The sequence below is a fragment of the Delphinapterus leucas genome, chromosome 2 (genome assembly GCF_059928025.1).
Source record: "Delphinapterus leucas isolate spDelLeu-1000000601 "Yukka" chromosome 2, BTC_Dleu_Yukka2, whole genome shotgun sequence".
Lineage (NCBI taxonomy): Eukaryota > Metazoa > Chordata > Mammalia > Artiodactyla > Monodontidae > Delphinapterus > Delphinapterus leucas.
In genome coordinates, this window is record NC_143130.1 from 77,302,437 (window position 1) to 77,322,210 (window position 19,774).

Sequence of the window (19,774 nt, forward strand, 5' to 3'; positions counted from 1 at the left end):
ATCTTTCTAAATCTTTGTTGTTCCATGTGACTGCCAAAGCCCCACAAATGCACCTCCTACTGTTGAGTCCAGAAACCCAATTTATGAATGAAATAGTTGTTTGTTTTTTTTTAAATACAGATACTTAAAAAGGTACATTTAGACTTGAGGTTTGAGGCTGTTAGGAAAAACAGAAAAGAGGGTATACATGTTGGGTGGAGGGTGCTGACAAAAAGAAAGAAAACATCTTAATGTCTTGGCATTTCACTTTAGGGACTAACATATACATTTCAGGTTGAAAAAATGCTTAAAACCTTCTATGTAAGCCCAGAGAACTAGAGCATATGGTTGAGTAACTACTCCCTACTTGTGTCTTCATAGGTGTGGATGAGGTCACCATCGTCAACATTTTGACCAACCGCAGCAATGCACAGAGACAGGATATTGCCTTCGCCTACCAGAGAAGGACCAAAAAGGTACAGCAGGTTCAGGGATGGAGGGCATTCCATGTTGAATTTCAGTTCCTCAGCCATTGCTTTTTCTTTTTGTGAATTCTGGCTCTTCCCAGCAAGCGCCTCCTGGAACCCTAGGAGATCCAAGGTTTTCCCCTTACATCCTGTAAGAGTCACAACTCACATATACGTGTCCCCTGGGGTGCTTGGAGCTTATGCATAAAGACCACACCCTCTTCCAACCCAGAGGGTGTAAAGGGAGCAGTTCTGGAAATAGAAAGGATCGGGGAAAACAACAACAGGTATCATTTATTGAGTGCTAACCTTTGTGCCAGGTATGCCGTTCTCTACATGTGGCCACTCATTTCATCTTTATGACTTCTGCTGGTTCTTGATAAAATGTTTTAAATTTAATCTTGGGACACTAGCCTCCATTTGAGTATTGATCCTGACACACTCCTCTCATTCTTAAAAAAATACAGTTGAATTCCTAAGATCTTTGCAACCGCCAGGTTTAGTTTAGTAGCTCATTTGGTCTCTAGGCTGTCTTCACCTTGCCATGCTCTCACTATTTAAAGGGTCTTGTGTGCCTTTTTCCCTTGCTCGTCCACGAGTGGTTAAGGAACAGCCCAGCACTTGTTCATCCTTTATTTTGTCGCAGTGTTAGGAAATTTATTTTTACAGACAGGCTGCTTTATTTTTAACTTCTTGCTATTAAAAGCTTTCGATTTATTCTTGGACGGTGCAGTAAGCATGGCTTCCTGCAGCTCCTGCTTGACTTATGGCTTTCACTCGTAGTCACAGTGGAGGTGAGCTGGAAGGATTCTAGAAAAGACATTTCTGCACTTGGAGTTGACATGACCACCAGGGTCCAGGAAGTTGCAGGTCACACCCTGCTATATCTCCCTCTCCCACCTCTCAAAACAGTTGGAAAGGACATAAATAGGAAAGCATGCAGCTTGTTTCCTCTCATATGCATTAAAATTTTTCTTCAGCTAGACTGACATTAATCTACTACAGTGAGGCATGGAAGAGAGTGTTTATTTCTCCACTTTCCCAAAAGGATCTGTGAGCTGGTAGAGCTGAGTTCCAGTTGGAGCAGAAGGCCCACCTCTTTGGACAATATGCCTGTAATTGCTCCTTCAGCTGTCACTTACAGAGTGTGGTCTTGGAGCACACTTGGGTGTGGACACATAAGTGTACATAGAAATATAGAAGCCCGGATTTCGATTTCAGATGAGATATATGGAGGACAAAGCTCTCACATACCCTGTTGGAGGGATGATGTTACAGAATCATGATGGGTTTGGTGACCTCACAGGCTTCATGGTGGGCTGGGGACAACTCACTATCGTATGATTCTTGATACCTCTTAACCCTGAGCTAAGGAGAATTATCACATTTTAAGAAAGATACATAAAATAATGGAGATACTTTCTGAAGGAAATCCTGAAAGCAGAACCTTATTGTTTGCATAATAAAGGAGAAGGCCCTGTATTGTACTTTAACAATAGGGACCGAAGCTGCCTAGGTGAGGGGCTTGAACAGCATGGGTACAGCTAGTAGAAGTGGACAGGAACTGGGACAGAGCATCAATGTTATATTTCTTTCATGTTCAAGCAGATGCCAGGTTTCTCCGTAGAAGGAATGGTCATATTTTATTTGTCAAACATATCTGGACAAATATTCTTTGCTAAGTGCAAAGAAAGCCCTTTGCTTGACATTATGAGAAGCAGGAAGTTGGCTGCCCATAAGGAGTTTATTATAGAAGTGGAAGAAGTCAGTAGGTGCCCAAATGCTATTTGAAGTCTGAACAGAGAATGGGTAGAGGGGAGTGTCAGGGTAGGCTAAGTTTGGAATTACCTAACCTCAGAGTTCCACGCCGGAAAATTGGTGCTATAATTGGAAGGTGTAGCTTTCTAAAGTTCTCTCCTAAGTGCTATGTGTTACTAGGACTTCAGGAAGCAGGAGAAAGTAGGTGATGAAAGGGTTGGGCCAGATTATTTCTAAGACCCATCTCAGTCCTCGACATCTGTGAATGATTTGAGAAGATTCTCTGTGAAGCAGGCTGCACATCACCTGTTAGAGCCTGCACATGCCTCTAGGGGCTAAACATCGTAGATGCCATGGGTGCTGCTGGAAAGCAGGAGAGGAAGAGAGAAGAGGGGGGAAAAAGTGAAAAGAAAGAAAAAAAATAATTATAACAGGAGAGTTCAGCCATCACTCAGTGCCCATGATTTGTAGGAAATCTAATCCCCGAGGAAGCATCTGTCAAAGCCACATCGAATTGGGATATCTGTCTGCCTATCTGGGTGTGACTCAGGCCTCTGACTTGAAATCTGTCAGTGGATTTTAATGGTAACAGTGGGAACCTTTAAGAAACAATATATAGCAGGGAAGACCAGTGGTGAATGGGGAGGGCGTTAGTCCCCGCCATCTTGATAATACCGTTCCAGTTTGGTATGGAAAATAGAGGTTCTCTCAGTCTTAGGTGAAGTGTCTTGCATAGGAAAGCTTCATGAGATCACTTCTGGCCAAGTGGGGGCCTCTGGTTCCACCTGGAGACTTTCTGGAGCCACCTCTGCACAGCTGCACAAAACCTTTCACAGGAGGATACCAGCAGGCCACAAGGGTTCTGCTTCCTTGGAGGCTCCCCACTTTGATCACCTCCTTCTTAGCAGGGGCCTTGACCCTAGAAAGTGCCCTGTCTTAAATAGGCTGTTACCACGTGCGAGTGTAAGCGTACTGTAAACTGCATAGCTTTCTGAGGCATTGCATGCTGCTCTGGTTTCCTTTTACTGACTGGACGAGAGGGCAAAATCAGCTTGGATTTTAGGGGATTTTACCGGCGGAAAGTCTGATCTTTCCATTTCTGACCTTTGGGTCTGCCAAAGGGAATGCGGTTGAAGGATACTTTGACCGAACACCCCAGAGTTGTCAAAGAATCACAACCTGCTTTATACACACACGCCTCTATTTTTTGTTTTTTTTGGTACGCGGGCCTCTCACTGTTGTGGCCTCTCCCGTTGTGGAGCACAGGCTCCGGACGCGCAGGCTCAGCGGCCAAGTCTCACGGGCCCAGCCGCTCCGCGGCATGTGGGATCTTCCCGGACCGGGGCACGAACCCTTGTGCCCTGCACCGGCAGACGGACTCTCAACCACTGCGCCACCAGGGAAGCCCCCACATGCCTCTATTTTTGTCTTACTAGTTTTAAAGGGAATATTGGTTACCAACCAAGTTTTCCATGTTGTTGCCTGTTGTTCTGAAGGAACTTGCATCAGCACTGAAGTCAGCCTTGTCCGGCCACCTGGAGACAGTGATTTTGGGCTTGTTGAAAACACCTGCTCAGTATGACGCTTCCGAGCTGAAAGCCTCCATGAAGGTAAACACGTGTGAGATGCAATCTCTGTCAAATCTGCCATTAATATTTGTGAATTACAGCTTCCTGAGTGTAATTACGTGATTTTCAGTTATGTTGAATTCTCATTTGGAATCATTTTTTGGGAATGAACTGAAGCTATAAGGCTCAGGATTTGTACCAAAAATATTTCAATTACTTTTTTTAAGACTGTAAAGAAATTTCATGATGCAGAGAAGTCAGTTACCAGCTGCTACTGCTTGGCACCTGGGCAATTGGAATAGCATTTGGAAAAACTACTTCCTTGATTACACTTCCTCTTTAAAAAAGATTTGTTATGATATTAAGGCAAAAGTAATAAAACTCATAGCTTTTGTTAAGTGAAGCTTAACAAAAATCTGCGTATGCTGTTTTGGTTGTTTCTTCTGACCTCCTTGCTGGTCCCATTGTTTGATTCAAATTTTGGGCAAAATCAGAGCATCACAGTGCACATAAAGGGTGATTTCAGCTCGTGAATGGTTCCTGTGTTTTGTTCAAAGTATCAAGGCACATGCTACTGTCTTTTGTTTGTATTTTGCAAAGTTATTTTGAACATGGATTTTTTAGGTTAAATTAGATAGTAAAAATTCCAGGTTGTAAGTTCCCCTGAATTTTGTGTGTACCTAAAACATCGAGTATTATATAAATGGAATAGATATATAAACATAAATGCATGTTTAATGGCAAAGCGCAGAACCCTTTTCGTAAGTGTGCCTGCAATACTTTGAATAATCTGACACTGCCCTCTGCTGGTAAAACTGGGTAAAGCCTCAGAGTGGAGGGAAAGCTGTAGTTCTGATTTTTTATTCTAAGTCCGAGTGCATTTTCTGTGATGCCACCATTTCTGAATTATGGAGAGACGGAGCTGTAAGTCAGCCACCAGCTAATGAGCTAATGTCACAGTTCAGTTGTCATCCCTTCCCCCACAGAGCACCTCGAGAGGGAGGCAGCTTCCCACCGGGTATTTCCAAGGCCCAGAAGTTGATAGCTCAGGGCTGCTGAAAGATTTGCTCTGAAATCAGTTTTCCAGCTTGGCCCAAGCTGTGCTCAGTTTATTTGAGCAGACTTGCTCTGAGTTTTCTAAGTAGACTATATTGAACAGAATGATAAAATGTCAACAACACTTAATGATCCTGTTTAAAAAAAAGAACACTGAAAACACTCAGTCTTGGGACCTTTGGAACCATGGATGAGCTGGCCTCTCCTAGGTTTCTTCTGACCATCATCACTTCAGATCAGTTTATCTTATTTTTGCCAAGAATTTATTTAGTTGTGATTTGTGCAATTTTATAAGTATCTATTACTAGGTATTAGTGACTTGAAATAGACCTGCTTGAGCTGTCAATCACCATTGTAATCTATGTAATTGGGCCCAATGAAAGGTGCTTTGACTGCTAGATCTTTGACCTTGTGCCAGCTTTTCCATTAGCTATCACAGCTGAGTACCCTTCTGAAATCCATAAAGCTTGGAGTGACATGAACTGAACTATGCTTTAAAAAAAATCTGTTTTGACTTCTGGCAATACCAGTGGCAATATCTACCATATGTTACAGTAGACGTTGCCCTTGTGATGGGAACTGTGGACAGTCTGTGGAGAGCTTGGGCCAAGTTTGAAATTGCCAAGGTCACTTTTAAATATAGAGGAAAAAATGCTATTAGAATTCTCTGATATTAACATGGGTATATCAGTGATGAAAAAAAACAAATCTTCTATTGCTATACCTGTTCTACGTTTCAACAGTGTCAGGATATAGCATTTCTTCCAATGCATGAGTTATTTTTAGACTATATTATATATCCTTGAGATTGAAAAACTGCCCCCTAAAATATTTGAAGATGCTTGGTAATCTCTTTATAATATCTGTATAGAATGTTGTGTAGACCTTTTGCTAAGAAGGGAAGAAATTTTGGCTTTGCCAGCACCTCTACAAATCATGATTAAAAACTCTGGGAGAAGAGGCCTTGGCTCATATTAGATGAGGAATCAAATTCAAAATTAACTATTAACCTGAGGCTTAGCTTCTATAAACCACTGTTTTAGGGGCATATAAACTCTAATAAGTTTAATTAATAGCTGACACACTTTTCATGTGGATAAGTAAGTTTCTTATTGTATTAACACCTTATAATTGATTTACATTTTAAACAGTTGTAATTCTACTTAGTTCAAAGTGATATTTCCATACTCGGAAAGACAAGTATTAGAGAATCCTGATTATTAAATCTTGACTTTGATCATGAAGCCAGCTTTGAAATACAAGTTTCATTGGGTCCTTTCAAGCTCTCTGGCATGGCAGCTCAAAAGTGTATATATTAAATTTGAATAGATCACCCATCAAATTCTTACTCCTTCATCAAGTGTTGGTGTCTAGGTTTATCTGGCACTTCCTTATTTCCTTTTGCTTCTCTAAAATGCCCGAAGAGTGCATCGCAATCAAGCAAAAATGGAAGTACAAGAATGAAATTTTTAACATTAACCCAATTTTACATTTCAAGGAGGTAAAGCTAAAAATTTTATCTTATCTATACCTTTCCCTTGTAAAAGACTTACTCCAATCTAATGATGCTGGCTGCACATGACAGCATAAAATCTCTGTGTTCCTTTGTTTTAAATTTCTGAGCAGAATTGTACAATAAAGAAAATTATTTCTCATCTATTAAAGTAATGGCCGATTATTAGAGAAGTTGAAAAATAAAGAAACATAGGGAGACGATAAAGTTATTCAGTTTACAAACCCATCGCCAAAAGGCAACCACTTTTAACATTTTGGTGTATTCCATTGCTGTCTCTTCCCATTTCACTATATATTTATATATAGTGGAAAAAAATTTTTTAAATATAATTGAGCTAAAAACAACATGTCAGTTAAACCATCTTTCATTTTGATGAAGCTTTTTTTTTTTTTTTTTTGCGGTACGCGGGCCTCTCACTGTTGTGGCCTCTCCCGTTGCGGAGCACAGGCTCCGGACGCACAGGCTCAGCGGCCATGGCTCACGGGCCCAGCCACTCCACGGCATGCGGGATCCTCCCGGACCGGGGCACGAACCCGTGTCCCCTGCATCGGCAGGCGGACTCTCAACCACTGCGCCACCAGGGAAGCCCACTGATGAAGCAGTATTTTAAAGGAATAGAATATAACTTTACCTTGTGCTGAGGAATGCAGTACAGACCCCTCAGGAGGAATGCAGGAAGGGGCGTGCTACACACCCGGTCTGTGTGTGTAGTTTACCTGATTGAGATCAGGGAAGTGGGCTAATGGCCTGGAGGGCTTTCCCTGCTGATGTCTGCAATGCCTGGTTCGCAGGGGCTGGGGACCGATGAGGACTCCCTCATTGAGATCATCTGCTCGAGGACCAACCAGGAGCTGCAGGAAATCAACAGAGTCTACAAGGAAAGTGAGTAGCCCCAGTTCTGTGGTGCACCCTCTCAGCCCTGTTTCTGTGACCCCCATCCTGGCCTGCGGGGCTGGTGTTCAGGATAGGGTGCCTGGATTACTTGTGGAGAAATGCTTGCCACCTGGACCGTCCAGGGGTCTGCTCTGTTCCAGGTCCCTCTCCTCCATCTCCTGATGGCCTGGGTTTTGATGATTATATTCCCCTAGAACTAATACAAAAGGATCTACAGGAGCGAAAGCAGAGAAAACAAACAAAAAAGAAGAAAGAGATCTGGTGGGGAGAAGTAGAAAGTATTTTACATGGATTTCTTGGAATGGGTGCTGCCCGGTTTCTGCTGAGGAGGTTCCCAGCTCTTGACTGTGGATCACTGTTGCAAGAGGCGTATGGACCTTTGTGCACCAAGCAGTGTAGGAGACCCGGGTGGAGTAAATGATGCAGCTTACATGTGTATGTGGTACCACTACATTTAAACAGAGATGCTATTTTGAATAATAAAGTACAAATTCATTGAAAAGTACTCTTTAATTCTTACTGGTTTTTGCCATTGTGCATTTTCTTGATCAGTAGATAATAAACCGCAGTTGTGTATGTGTGTGTGTGTAGTCCTCCAAATTTTTTAATGATCCAAATAAGTATAGTCAAGAAGTTTGGGAACCAGTATTTTAGCTACCCAGGAAGTCACTGATCAAAGGTGAGCTTGAAGATCCCTGGCCTGATCCTGCTCTGCGTGTCCCTTGTCACTGATAATAGCACTGGTTCTGATTTTATGAGGGTAAAAATCATTCTAGAGAGTCCACCTCCTTTGGGTGGGTACATCCATGCTGCCACAGCTGTTTCTGCTTTTTAGAGGCTTAATGGGCAGGGGGTAAGTGGGACGGGTGGCTGGCTGGCTGCACAGGCAGGAAGCATCAAACCAGATGTGTTGTTTTGTTTTCCAAGTGTACAAGACCGATCTGGAGAAGGATATCGTTTCTGACACATCTGGTGACTTCCGCAAGCTGATGGTCGCCCTCTCGAAGGTTGGTTTCCAGTTTATTTCTTTGTCCTTGCTTCCTCCCAAGGCAAGTTGTGCGCCTCATTTTATACTTGGGAACGAATTAACTCAATCCTCTGTGCCTGCATCAGAAATTCCAGCTGCATTTTCGACAGTGGGTTTGCACTGTCACTGCAGAGTTGTCATTTTTGTATAATAGGATTTCTTATCCTGCAAAACCGTATGGTCAGGTGGACTTTGGGGCCAGAGGAGGAAGAAGCGGCTCTCAGCTCCTGGCCTGGATTTACGTGCCAGCCCTCACTGTGACTCGGGGAAGGTCATTTTGCCCCTATCTGTGGTCACATAGGACCCAGTGGCAAGTGACCCTCTTGTTTCACTTGCTTTCATTTCTTAAGAGACGGTTTGCCCAGGTAGTGGTTTCCCTGGAGAGGTCTTTGCTTGTTTGCTAATGTTAACACATTAATGTGGATGAAAGGCATTTCCTTCCTTAGTCTGAGTTCTGACCCGAGTGCAGTTTAATGTGTATTAGCTGGGCGAGGGAAGAGGAATTTTCCCCTGGGAACCCTGATGACAAGTGGTCGATGGGCATGCTGTATCCTGCCCACGCACCTCTCCATCACTATAACAGCTCCGTACTCCCCTCCCCAGCTCTCTTCTCTACCACGTGCCCTGCATACCGCCACCCACCCATCTTTTTTTTTTTTTTGCGGTACGCGGGCCTCTCACTGTTGTGGCCTCTCCCGTTGCGGAGCAACAGGCTCCGGACGCGCAGGCTCAGCGGCCATGGCTCACGGGCCCAGCCGCTCCGCGGCACGTGGGATCCTCCCGGACCGGGGCACGAACCTGTGTCCCCTGCATCGGCAGGCGGACTCTCAGCCACTGCGCCACCAGGGAAGCCCCCACCCATCTTTTTGAAATCCACTTGCACCAAACTCCTGATCAACAGACATTTCTGCTGCATCAAATCCAAACTCTCAACTGCCTTTAAGTGTCTTCTGTCCACTGGCCCTCCCTAACTTAGTCCTCCTCGCTGGGCTTCCCTCCCGCTCACCTTCTCCTCGGCTGGGCGCACATCACTCCCCTGTGCGGAATGGCTTCTCCTGCTTCCCACTGCCAGCCTCATCTGCCGAAGCCTTTGCGCTTTGCCTCAGCTGCACCCCATTGTCCACAGACTTTGCTGACGATTCTGCCTGACAGATTTCTGCCTTCTTTTGCATTTCACGTCTACTTAGAGCCGCAGATACTGTGTTGTTTTACCATTTATTCCATGCGTATTTCTCCATCTGGGCTGTGAGCTCTCTGAAGGAAGGAGCTAAATATCATTACCTTTTTTAGGGAGATTCTGTAAGGTGCTTAGCCCAGAACTGGGTAACAAGAGGGTGTATATATAGCCCCCACTTCACTGCCTCAATTATTGTAACAATCCTTGGTCTTACCTAGACTTTTTGTTTTTAACCTAGACTTTTAAGTGAAGAAAAATTTCAGGAGGGTGTTTATTCAGTAAATAGTGGCTTACATGAGTTGGGGAGAAAATAACAGTTTCAGTTTTAAAATGTACAGAGATACATTTGATGTTCTTAATTTTTTTTTTTTTTTCCCTGTAGGGTCGAAGAGCAGAGGATGGCTCCGTCATTGATTATGAACTGATTGACCAAGATGCCCGGGTCAGTGCCAAGCTTCTTGGTGTTCGGGGTTTTGTTTCCTAGTCTCTGGATAGTGGGTATAGTTATCCATCCTGCATAACAAATTACCGCAAACTCAGTGGCTTAGAACAACAAGCATGTATTATCTCTCAGTTTCTGTGGGTCAGGGACTGGGAAGTGGCTCAGGACTTCTCCTGAGGTTGGAGACAAAGTGTGGACCAGGGCTGCGTCACCAGGGCCTGGCAGCTTCAGGAGGATCTACTTCCCAGATCACCCACCCATGTAGTCCCCCACCCATGTGACTGTTGGCAGGAGCCCTTACTCTTTTTCCACGTGGGCCTCTCGAAGGGGTTGCTTGAGTGTCCTCACAGATAGATGGCAGCTGGCTCTCCCCAGAGTGAGTGATCCAAGAGACACAGCCAGGAGGAAGCCAGGTGCCTTTTATGGTGTAATCTCAAGAGTCACACACACTGTCACTTCTGTCACACTCTGTTCATTAGAGGCGAGTCACTAGGTCTAGCTTCCAGTCAGTGGGAGGGGAAGTAGGCTCCACGTTTGGAAGGGAGGAAGGTCAAAGAATTTGTGGGCTTCGTTTTCACTTTCTGGAAGCTGTGGTTATAACGGGATATACCCTTATAATGCTGGTGTCAGTGACAGGATCAATTTCTGACTCACATTTCCTCATTTAGGCTTTGCTTGTTTCTGCAGGGTGTGATGCTGGTGTTCACACTGGTGGGCATTTGCTACAAACACACACTAGTAGAATTCACAACACAGAACAGTGGGAGGAGATGGCAGAGGCACAGGCAGGGGCAGGAAGGCGTACTGCCCTTGGTGGTGGGGGAAGAGGTGAGAGAGGCAGAGGCCCTTCCTTCTTTTCTGGCTGAATAGAACTGCTGGTTCTCATTCCATAATCACCCAGAACTATCTGTGAAGCTGATTCAGATCACTGTGAACTACATGCCTTTCCCAGAGGGTCGACAGCTGTCTCGAAGTATTTCATAAGAGCTGAAGAACAGAATTAATTTTAATCCGTTTTAGTTTTTAAATTCAGTATATTTCACATAGCCCACTTAGCAGGAGGTAGAAAAGGGTTTTTTAAATTTATTTTTTATTAAATTTATTTGTTTATTTATTTTTGGCTGCGTTGGGTCTTCTTTACTGCGCAGGCTTTCTGTAGTTGCGGTGAGCAGGGCCTTCTGTTGTTGCGGAACATGGTCTCTAGGCGCGCGGGCTTCAGTACTTGTGGCTCCCGGGCTCTAGAGCACAGGCTCAGTAGTTGTGGCGCACGGGCTTAGTTGCTCCACAGCATGTGGGATCTTCCCGGACCAGGGCTCGAACCCGTGTCCCCTGCATTGGCAGGTGGATTCTTAACCGCTGCGCCATCAGGGAAGTCCCTAGAAAAGGGTTTTGCAGCTCCCAGATAGTGGATGGTCACTGAATAAGTATCGGCTCTTGCATAAGCCTTTCTCCTTCCTTCCCTGCCATTCTTAGCGTCACTTATAGCCCCTAAATTTTCCAGAAACTGAAAATGTGATTGGACCAGCTTTTTTTTTTTTTTTCAGTTCCATCATTTCCGGAGTCTCTAAGAATTCTGGGGGTGGGTACGTGACTTGTAGCTGTCTTTAGTAGACGACCATTAGTTTATGTGCTGTTGAACGTGCCGAATGGAGGAGAGCTGGATGTGCTAATGAGCATTGGCTTGTCCTTCTGTATATGAGTAGAGGTTCTTGGTCATCCCTTCGGTGTTCAGGGAAGGAGATTTCTACAGCATCACCCTCACGAACAACCTCCTGTCATGCTGTATGTCTGTGCTTCAGGAAGACTGCTCTTAAGACTTTTGACCTAAACAGCACATTTTTCCTGTGTCTGCAGTGCAATCGTCCTTTCTCATTTTGGCGTTCTGAATGTACAGGTTTTGGGGTTTTGTGCGTGACGGGTTTTTGATGACCTTGCTCTGGACTGTGGAATTAACTTTCGTGGTCGGTTGTGCTCGTAGGATCTCTACGATGCTGGCGTGAAGAGGAGAGGAACTGATGTTCCCAAGTGGATCAGCATCATGACCGAGCGGAGTGTGTGCCACCTCCAGAAAGGTGAGTGCTGTGCTGGGGAGGTCTTAGAGCCCCAGGGCCAAACCGGAGGGCCCTCTCAAGTGGGCCAGCTGGGTGTCTGTGTTGGGGCTCGGGTCTGCCAGAACAGAGTACACTCCCTGCTTTGTACCCTCTAATCTCACCCATTTTTCCTCACCAAGTCCATTCACCCTTCTTTCCCATTTTGGATCGTTTTTTTCCCCTAAATCCTTTTCATGTTTGGTGCTTTGTTGTGCTGCCTCTTCTCGTCTGGATCCTTTTATCTTGCTATATCTGTTGAAGTAATGGACTTAGTTGGGTGCTATGTATGTACTGTTTCTTGTGGCCCAGAGAAAGTGGGTTCCATGCCGGAGAGATGAAGATGGTCAAAACATGTGGCTGGGGCAGTGCCATTTAGCACAGGTGCACGGTACGGCTGTCCCAGGGCAACTGGTACAGTGTCAGCTCTGGTCTGCATGGCAGTCCCTAACCCTCTAGGACGCTATGATTATCATCATCTTTGTGTGTGTGTGTGTGTGTGTGTGTGTGTGTGTGTGTGTGTGTGTGATGCATAACCGTGTGGGTAACCATTGATAGCTTTGACTAGTGGCTCTGTTATAATAATTATCTGTTGCTTTTCTTTAGTATTTGAAAGGTACAAGAGCTACAGCCCTTATGACATGCTGGAGAGCATCAAGAAGGAGGTTAAAGGAGACCTGGAAAATGCTTTCCTGAACCTAGGTAAGCAGGTGTGGCCCCCTCATCCCTAGTGGACATCAGCTTTCAGTCAGCTAGCTGTGCTGAAGCAGAAGTAACAAATGGCCATCCTGTTAATTCAAGTGGCTTTGGGAGACATGAGACATGGCTTCTTTACATGATTTGGGTAGTTTCATAATCTTCACCGTATGAATTTAAGATACGGAACTGAAGAAGGGCTTACGTTGGTAGAATGGAGCATTGCCCAGGAGGAATAAGATAACCAAAGAGGGCTTCCCTGGTGGCGCAGTGGTTGAGAGTCCGCCTGCCGATGCAGGGGACACGGGTTCGTGCCCCAGTCCGGGAAGATCCCACATGCCGCGGAGCGGCTGGGCCCGTGAGCCATGGCCGCTGAGCCTGCGCGTCCGGAGCCTGTGCTCCACAACGGGAGAGGCCACAACTGTGAGAGGCCCGTGTACCACAAAAAAAAAAAAAACAAAAAGATAACCAGAGAAAGGGCTCTCTCCATTGGGGGAACTCACACATCCATTTGGGTTTCTGCATTGCTCAGAGTCCCCTGGTTTAAGAGCACAGTTGGGGGACTTCCCTGATGGCACAGTGGTTAAGAATCCGTCTGCCAATGCAGGGGACATGGGTTCGAGCCCTGGTACGGGAAGATCCCACATGCCGCGGAGCAACTAAGCCCGTGCGCCACCACTACTGAAGCCCGTGGGCCTAAATCCCGTGCTCCCCAACAAGAGAAGCCACCGCAATGAGAAGCCCGCGCACCACAATGAAGAGTGGCCCCCGCTTGCCGCAACGAGAGGAAGCCCGCCTGCAGCAATAAAGACCCAGCGCAGCCAAAGATAAATAATATATAAATTTATTAAAAAAAAAAAAAAAGCACAGCTGGCTGATTCAGAGGATTCCTGGTTTTCCCTGAGCATTTCCCATTTTGCAGAGCCCATTCCTGTTACGTCTGGTCATCTGGTGGTGTCCCAGGTCAGGGCTTCACCCCCTACTGGTGGAAGAGAGAGGAGTTACTGACCCTTTTCTTCTCTCCACAGTGCAGTGCATTCAGAACAAGCCCCTGTATTTTGCTGACAGACTGTACGACTCCATGAAGGTAAGGGCAACTGGCCGAGAGGTCCATGTTTCCACACTAGGCTTTTTCTTCCTTTGTGCCCCAGACTAAAGCTCCTGACTAGTGGATGGAGGAAGGGACCCTGCTGTCTAGGTGCAGGAACACACTAGTCAGCTCTGCTTTTATGTGACAGGTGAGAAAACCACAACTCTGTCTTCTGTTTCTCCCAACTACTTGAACACGTGTTTGTGTACAGGTAGAAAGCAAAGTGCCACGGGAGAGAGAAAATGCTAGATGGTGATCATGTCAGATTCCTGTTCAGATTTCTCAGTGATTCCCTCCCGGTACCCCAGAGTAAGGACAGACAAGGAAAAGAGGTTATTAAGCAACCACTAGGCAGTAGGCATTGTGCAACTTACTTTATCTTAGATCATTACCAAAAAACCTGTGAGGCTTGTGTGACTATTTTCTTTCTAGATGAGGAGAATGGAGCTTGGAAAGCTTCAGCTTGCTTGAGGTTACATAGGCAAACTTGAACTTGGGTCTATCTGACTCCAAAGCCAGCCCTGCACTTTTCCCTTAAATGGACTGTCTCTTCCCACAGTCGCATCCCCTTTTCCACGCCTTAGATGTGCCTTGTGCCTCATGGCTTCCAGGCCCTTGCCGCCTCTTTCTGGGTCACCCCCTTGTCCACACTGCCTCTCTCCCGTCTCCCCTCAGGTTCCATGTCAAGTATGGCCCGTTCTCTGCTCTGAGGTTCTGGATGTAAACTTTAGTGGTCCTTATTGCTTGTACCATTCAAAATGGCATAGAGCCACGGGGAGCGTGGTAGCACGTGCTCTCTAAGCCCCCGAGAGCCAGGAGCTTTGTGTTACGTACGTAAACTCGTGCACTTCCTTACCTGAGCCTTGCAGTGGTTAGTGCTCAGTTCACGTTTACTGAATGTACAGCATGGGGGCTTTGTGCCAATTTATGCTGGTGTGTTTGGAATTCCAAGGCGCTCATTGTTCTTAAGGGAGCAGTTTTGCGGTTATCTTTGCAGTCTCTTAGAGGGCGGCATCAGGAACCCAAATGAGTTCCATGCGCAGGAGAACTCACTAGACTCTTTTTTAATGGTTAACATTGTCAGCGAATTATAACTTGGAGCGTAAATTTGACTTTCAGGGCAAGGGCACTCGTGATAAGGTCCTGATTAGAATCATGATCTCCCGCAGTGAAGTGGACATGTTGAAAATCAGATGTGAATTCAAGAAAAAGTACGGCAAGTCCCTGTACTACTACATTCAGGTAAGGCCCCACCTGACCATCAGAGGGCTGGGAGTCCTGGTCAGGTGCCTGTCAGAACAATGGCAGAGGGCTTCCCTGGTGGTGCAGTGGTTGAGAGTCCGCCTGCTGATGCAGGGGACACGGGTTCGTGCCCCGGTCCGGGAAGATCCCACATGCCACGGAGCGGCTGGGCCCGTGAGCTATGGCCACTGGGCCTGCGCGTCCGGAGCCTGTGCTCCGCAACGGGAGAGGCCACAGCAGTGAGAGGCCCGCGTACCGCAAAAAAAAAAAAAAAAAAAAAAGAACAATGGCAGAATGGCGGTTTTCTGTTTTCTAACTCCCCGGGGAAGAGATGCTAGTCATCAAATATCAGAGATTTATTTTGAAAGTGCTATTAGGATTTGTCCTGGAATCTTACAGAATCAGGCAAATATTTCATATTTCCCGCACCTATTCTGCAGTGACAGTTGGTGCTCGTGACAGTGATCCTGCAAGACTTGCTGACATCCTGAAAAGACTTAGATCAATTTAATCTACGTTTTATTATATTTCCATTTCTTTAAAGTCCTCTGTGATAAGCCTGGCAACATTTCCTCACTCAGAACTCCCATCTCTCCCCTCCCCATTTAGCCTGTCCCTGTTTTGGAGGGATAGAGTGTTCGTATATAAGAAGCAGTTGACTTCACCGTGGTCCCTCCCACTGTGTTTAATTCAGACAGATGTTGCAAACCCCTCTTTCTGAAAGATCCTGAAAATTTCAGCGTCGTGCCAGTGGTTACCAGGGATGAATTTAGAGCTGAGTTTGCTATAACTAGGTTTACTAGGGCATATGTTTAAAATTCAGGGAGGATTTAGACTCAGTAATTATTTCCTTAACTCATCAGCTTATTCCCACGTGACCTTAAAAGCCCACGAAACAACAGAGTCAGGCAGGAAGGTGCCTTGCGTGTCTTCTCTGGAAGGATGCGGGCCAGGGAGAAAACAGGTGCTGTTTGCAGGACCTCAGTGCAAGAGGAGCAGACTGGGTTCTGTCCTCTGGTCACTTACCATGTTAATCCCCAGGACCCTGTGTTCTCTCTACCCTTGTGGCAATAATCTCCCCTGGGCCGCGATCCCTGAGGGTCCTCTGATGGTTTGGGTGTGTCTGGGCAGGTCCCACAGAGGCTCCATGTGCCGTGGGCCTGCTTGTGTGTTTCTGCAGAGTGTGGGTCTTTCTCCTGACCCTGAATTTCTTTTTTCTCCTTGGCCACATATAGCAAGACACCAAGGGTGACTACCAGAAAGCGCTGCTGTACCTGTGCGGTGGGGATGACTGAAGCCCTCAATGGCCCGAGGGTCCAGGACGGCCGCTCTGCGCTCCCAGCTAACAGTTCTACACAATCAGCTTGTGGCTAACAACCCCCTTGTGCCCATCCCTGGGAGGATGACGTTAGTGCTGCCCGCCTCACCTGCTCCATCCTTAGTTTAGTTGCCTAAGCATTGCCTGCCTTTCCGGTCTAGTCTCTCTTTACAGTAAAGGAAATGAACATTCCAAGGAATTGGAAGTGAAATCTATGATGTGAAACACTTTGCCTTTTGAGTACTGTGTCGTAAACAGATGAATAAACTGAATTTTTACTTTAGGAACAAGTACTTTGTTGACCTTGCTCTCAATTTAATTGTTTCAAAATCAAACGTGCTTAAGGGTTGTATTGTTGGGCCGGTAAGGCTGTCCCCTTGAGGAAGAAAGCTCTAGAAAGGAGCTGTCCGATGTAGTAGCTGCTATCCAGACGCGGCTGTTTACATTTAAATTTATTTAAACGAAATAATTAACAGGTCAATTCCTTAGTCGGTCTGTCCACATTTCCGGTAGTCAGTATCTACGTGTGGTTATAGCCCCTAGTGTATTGGACAGCACAGGCATCGTACATTTTCATTATAATAGAAGGTTCTATTGCATAGGGGATGATAGTACCTATGGGGGGAAAGATCCCAGAATGACCCCTTCAGCTGCTCATCTTTACACAGGTAAGTTAGGTGAAAACAAGCTGCAGGGGCTTCAAACTGGGAAAAGGGTAGGATGGTGTGGTAGACTCCATGTAGCAAATATTGCAAGTATTCCCATAAGAATTACAGAAATCAGTAACATCCTGCCCCAGCCTCGAGGGCTCACCTGTCAGAGTCAGGCTACAGCATCCTCGTACAAGCGGTGTAACAAAAGTAGACGGGCACACAGAGAAGAAAGCGATTGGCTTTGCCTGGGAGGACTGAGAAAGATGACCCAGAGAAGAAAACGTCTGAGCCATGCCCTGGTATCTAAGGGGAAGTGTTCCAGCTGGGAGGAAGCTCTCCACGAGCATTCTTATGGTTCTGATTAAAGGTAATTCATACACCTGGTTCACATTTCAAACGCCACACAGAGTCTGTGCTGTGAAAATTACATCTCCCTCCCACTCTCTTCCCAGCCAGCCACGGGGCCTTCCCAGAGTCACGTGGTTTCTGGTCCTTCCTTCCATGGATAGACTGTGTACTACGCAGGTGTGTGTGTTGACGTACCTGTCTCTGCTCACAAGGTGAAGGTGCTGTTCATTGGCTTCTGGCCCAGGACCCTGCAGATGGCTTGCTCATACAGGTACCTCCCCTAAGCTGGGGGTAGGGCTGGGGCAGTGTTGATGACTATCCCCAAATTCTTACACTACATTTCCTCCTCGTAAAGGGTGCTGTGTCAGTCACTAATTCTTGACACCTGGCTGATGTTGGACGCGCTTAGTGGTCTGCAGGGACTAGGCAGGTAGTGGAAATGCAGGTGTGAAATGGGCTGGTTGGACAGAAGTGGGGAGCCTGGAGAATGGAGAACACCTGCCCCACTTTCAGCCTTCAGATCCAATGAAAACAGCACCACGATAACCAAAAGATATACATCTGTGGACTGATTGATTTGCTACTTTGACCTTTGGCAAACTTGCTGTAGAAACTCAGATGGAACAGAGCTCTTCAGTCACTAGGCCCATAAAGTGCCCGTAAGGCCACTGAGATATACTCTTTAAAATGCAAGTTAGGTAAAAAATAGTGTGTCTTCTCAAATGTCTCTTCCTATGCATATTAGATGTGATGCCTCCGATCCCAGAATATACTTTTCCGCGTGCTTGGGGCAGAGTTCAAGGAACTACATAAGAAGCGGGGAATTTCTGTCTCCCCGCACATTCTGGTGTTGCCCTCAGAAGTGGTCGGGCTCTGCGACTTTCCTGGCAGTCCAGTGGTTGAGACTCCGTGCTCCCAATGCAGGGGGCACAGGTTCGACCCCTGGTTGGGGAGCTAAGATCCTGCACACCACGTGGCGCGGCCATTTAAACAAAACAAAACTGATTGGGCTGAGCAGAGGCTGTCGGGAGCCGTGTTTCAGATCACGAAGCATTCAGGCTGTTTCTTCCCACCACACAATGTGCTTCACGAAGCAGAGGGAAAGGTGGTGGAAAGAGAAGGCAGGGCTGGGCAGCCAGGGTGTGGGCAGGCTCCTGCTCTCGCCCTGCCCAGGGTGGCCTGGCCACTGGTCTGGCAGCTCCAGACCCTCCAGCAGGCGTGAGGGAACACCCAAAAGGCAGCTTGGCGAAAGGAAGGCCCCCGGAGAACCGTTCCAAATGCTGCCTGCTGTCTCCCCTGAATGGAACAATGGCTGTCTAGTGTTTTCCAAAACTGACAGAAAGGGCACTTAGAATTTGGCCTCATCTTCTGGATTCCAGCTTGTCCTCCACAGTTAAGCTGTCCAAACCATTTCTTTTTTTTTTTTAATTATTTATTTGGTTGCACCGGGTCTTAGTTGCAGCAGGCGGGCTCCTTAGTTGCAGCACGCTTGTGGGATCTAGTTCCCTGACCAGGGATCGAACCCGGGCCCCCTGCATTGGAGACGCAGTGGAGTCCTAACCACTGCATTACCAGGGAAGTCCCCAAACCGTTTCTGGAAGTAAAGAACCATCTGGAGATTTGACTATTCTCCCAATTTTACTTTGTAAAGAGAAGGAAAAGGGAATGCGGCAGGCTTTAACAATGGCAGCTGATAATAAGAACTTTGTATTCTTTGAGGAGTTAAAGGTAAATGCATGCAGTTTAGTCATGGAAACTTATTAAACTATGATTGTGAACAAGAAGATACGATTTTTTTTCTCCCTGACCTGTGTGGTGGAGCAGGACAGGACTGTCACATTGCACAGCTCCAGACGGCACCCTTCACATTGTAGCCTATATGAATGGTATGTCCCCTGGACTTACGCAGTGCACAACCTGAGCGGCCATACATGACAGCCCTATATGGTGACCCTAGGTGTGTGTGAGATGACCTACTAAGCCTTTTTGTCACATTGTTGGCTTCCAGATTAGAGCTGGAAGACAAATCTTACTTAGAAACAGGTGGCTAAACCTTGTCTTTTCCACAGACTCCTGATCTTTGGACCCATCTTACTGGGCTATGCATCAATGACCACGCATATGAATCTTCCCAGTATGTGAAGTTCCTGTGGCGTAAATTATTAGTAAAGATAGCTAGAGCAGGGGAAACCAGGCTCACAAAGTGGCTGCATTTAGCAAGAAAAATGATTTGAGGACAGAAATCTTTTAAATCAATTTTTAGTCTTTAAATGACTCCAGTCTCCAGGCCTTTCCCCACATTTTGACAAACGGCTTTGCCTTCTCATCCACATTAGTTTATCTGACCTCCTTTTTCCATCAACTACCAAAATGAAAACTCCGCTGCAAGAGAGAGGGAGCAATTTTAAACATCCCTTAGCAATGAGGCAGAACATGCTATAGCCATCAAGTTCTAG

At 46.2% G+C, this 19,774-nt stretch overlaps 1 protein-coding gene across 1 annotated transcript in view; it reads left to right on the forward strand.

The window, feature by feature from the left end:
* ANXA2 (annexin A2) overlaps positions 1-16,610 on the forward strand; it is a 44,067-nt gene extending 27,457 nt beyond the window's left edge. The window contains exons 4-13 of the mRNA XM_022579670.3: positions 361-455; positions 3,701-3,814; positions 7,136-7,226; positions 8,166-8,245; positions 9,825-9,884; positions 11,863-11,956; positions 12,578-12,673; positions 13,696-13,754; positions 14,877-14,999; positions 16,235-16,610. Of these exons, the coding sequence (XP_022435378.1) occupies positions 361-455; positions 3,701-3,814; positions 7,136-7,226; positions 8,166-8,245; positions 9,825-9,884; positions 11,863-11,956; positions 12,578-12,673; positions 13,696-13,754; positions 14,877-14,999; positions 16,235-16,294 (872 nt within the window). The 3' untranslated portion in view covers positions 16,295-16,610. The remainder of the gene's footprint in view (positions 1-360; positions 456-3,700; positions 3,815-7,135; positions 7,227-8,165; positions 8,246-9,824; positions 9,885-11,862; positions 11,957-12,577; positions 12,674-13,695; positions 13,755-14,876; positions 15,000-16,234) is intronic.
* Positions 16,611-19,774: the final 3,164 nt, after the last annotated feature.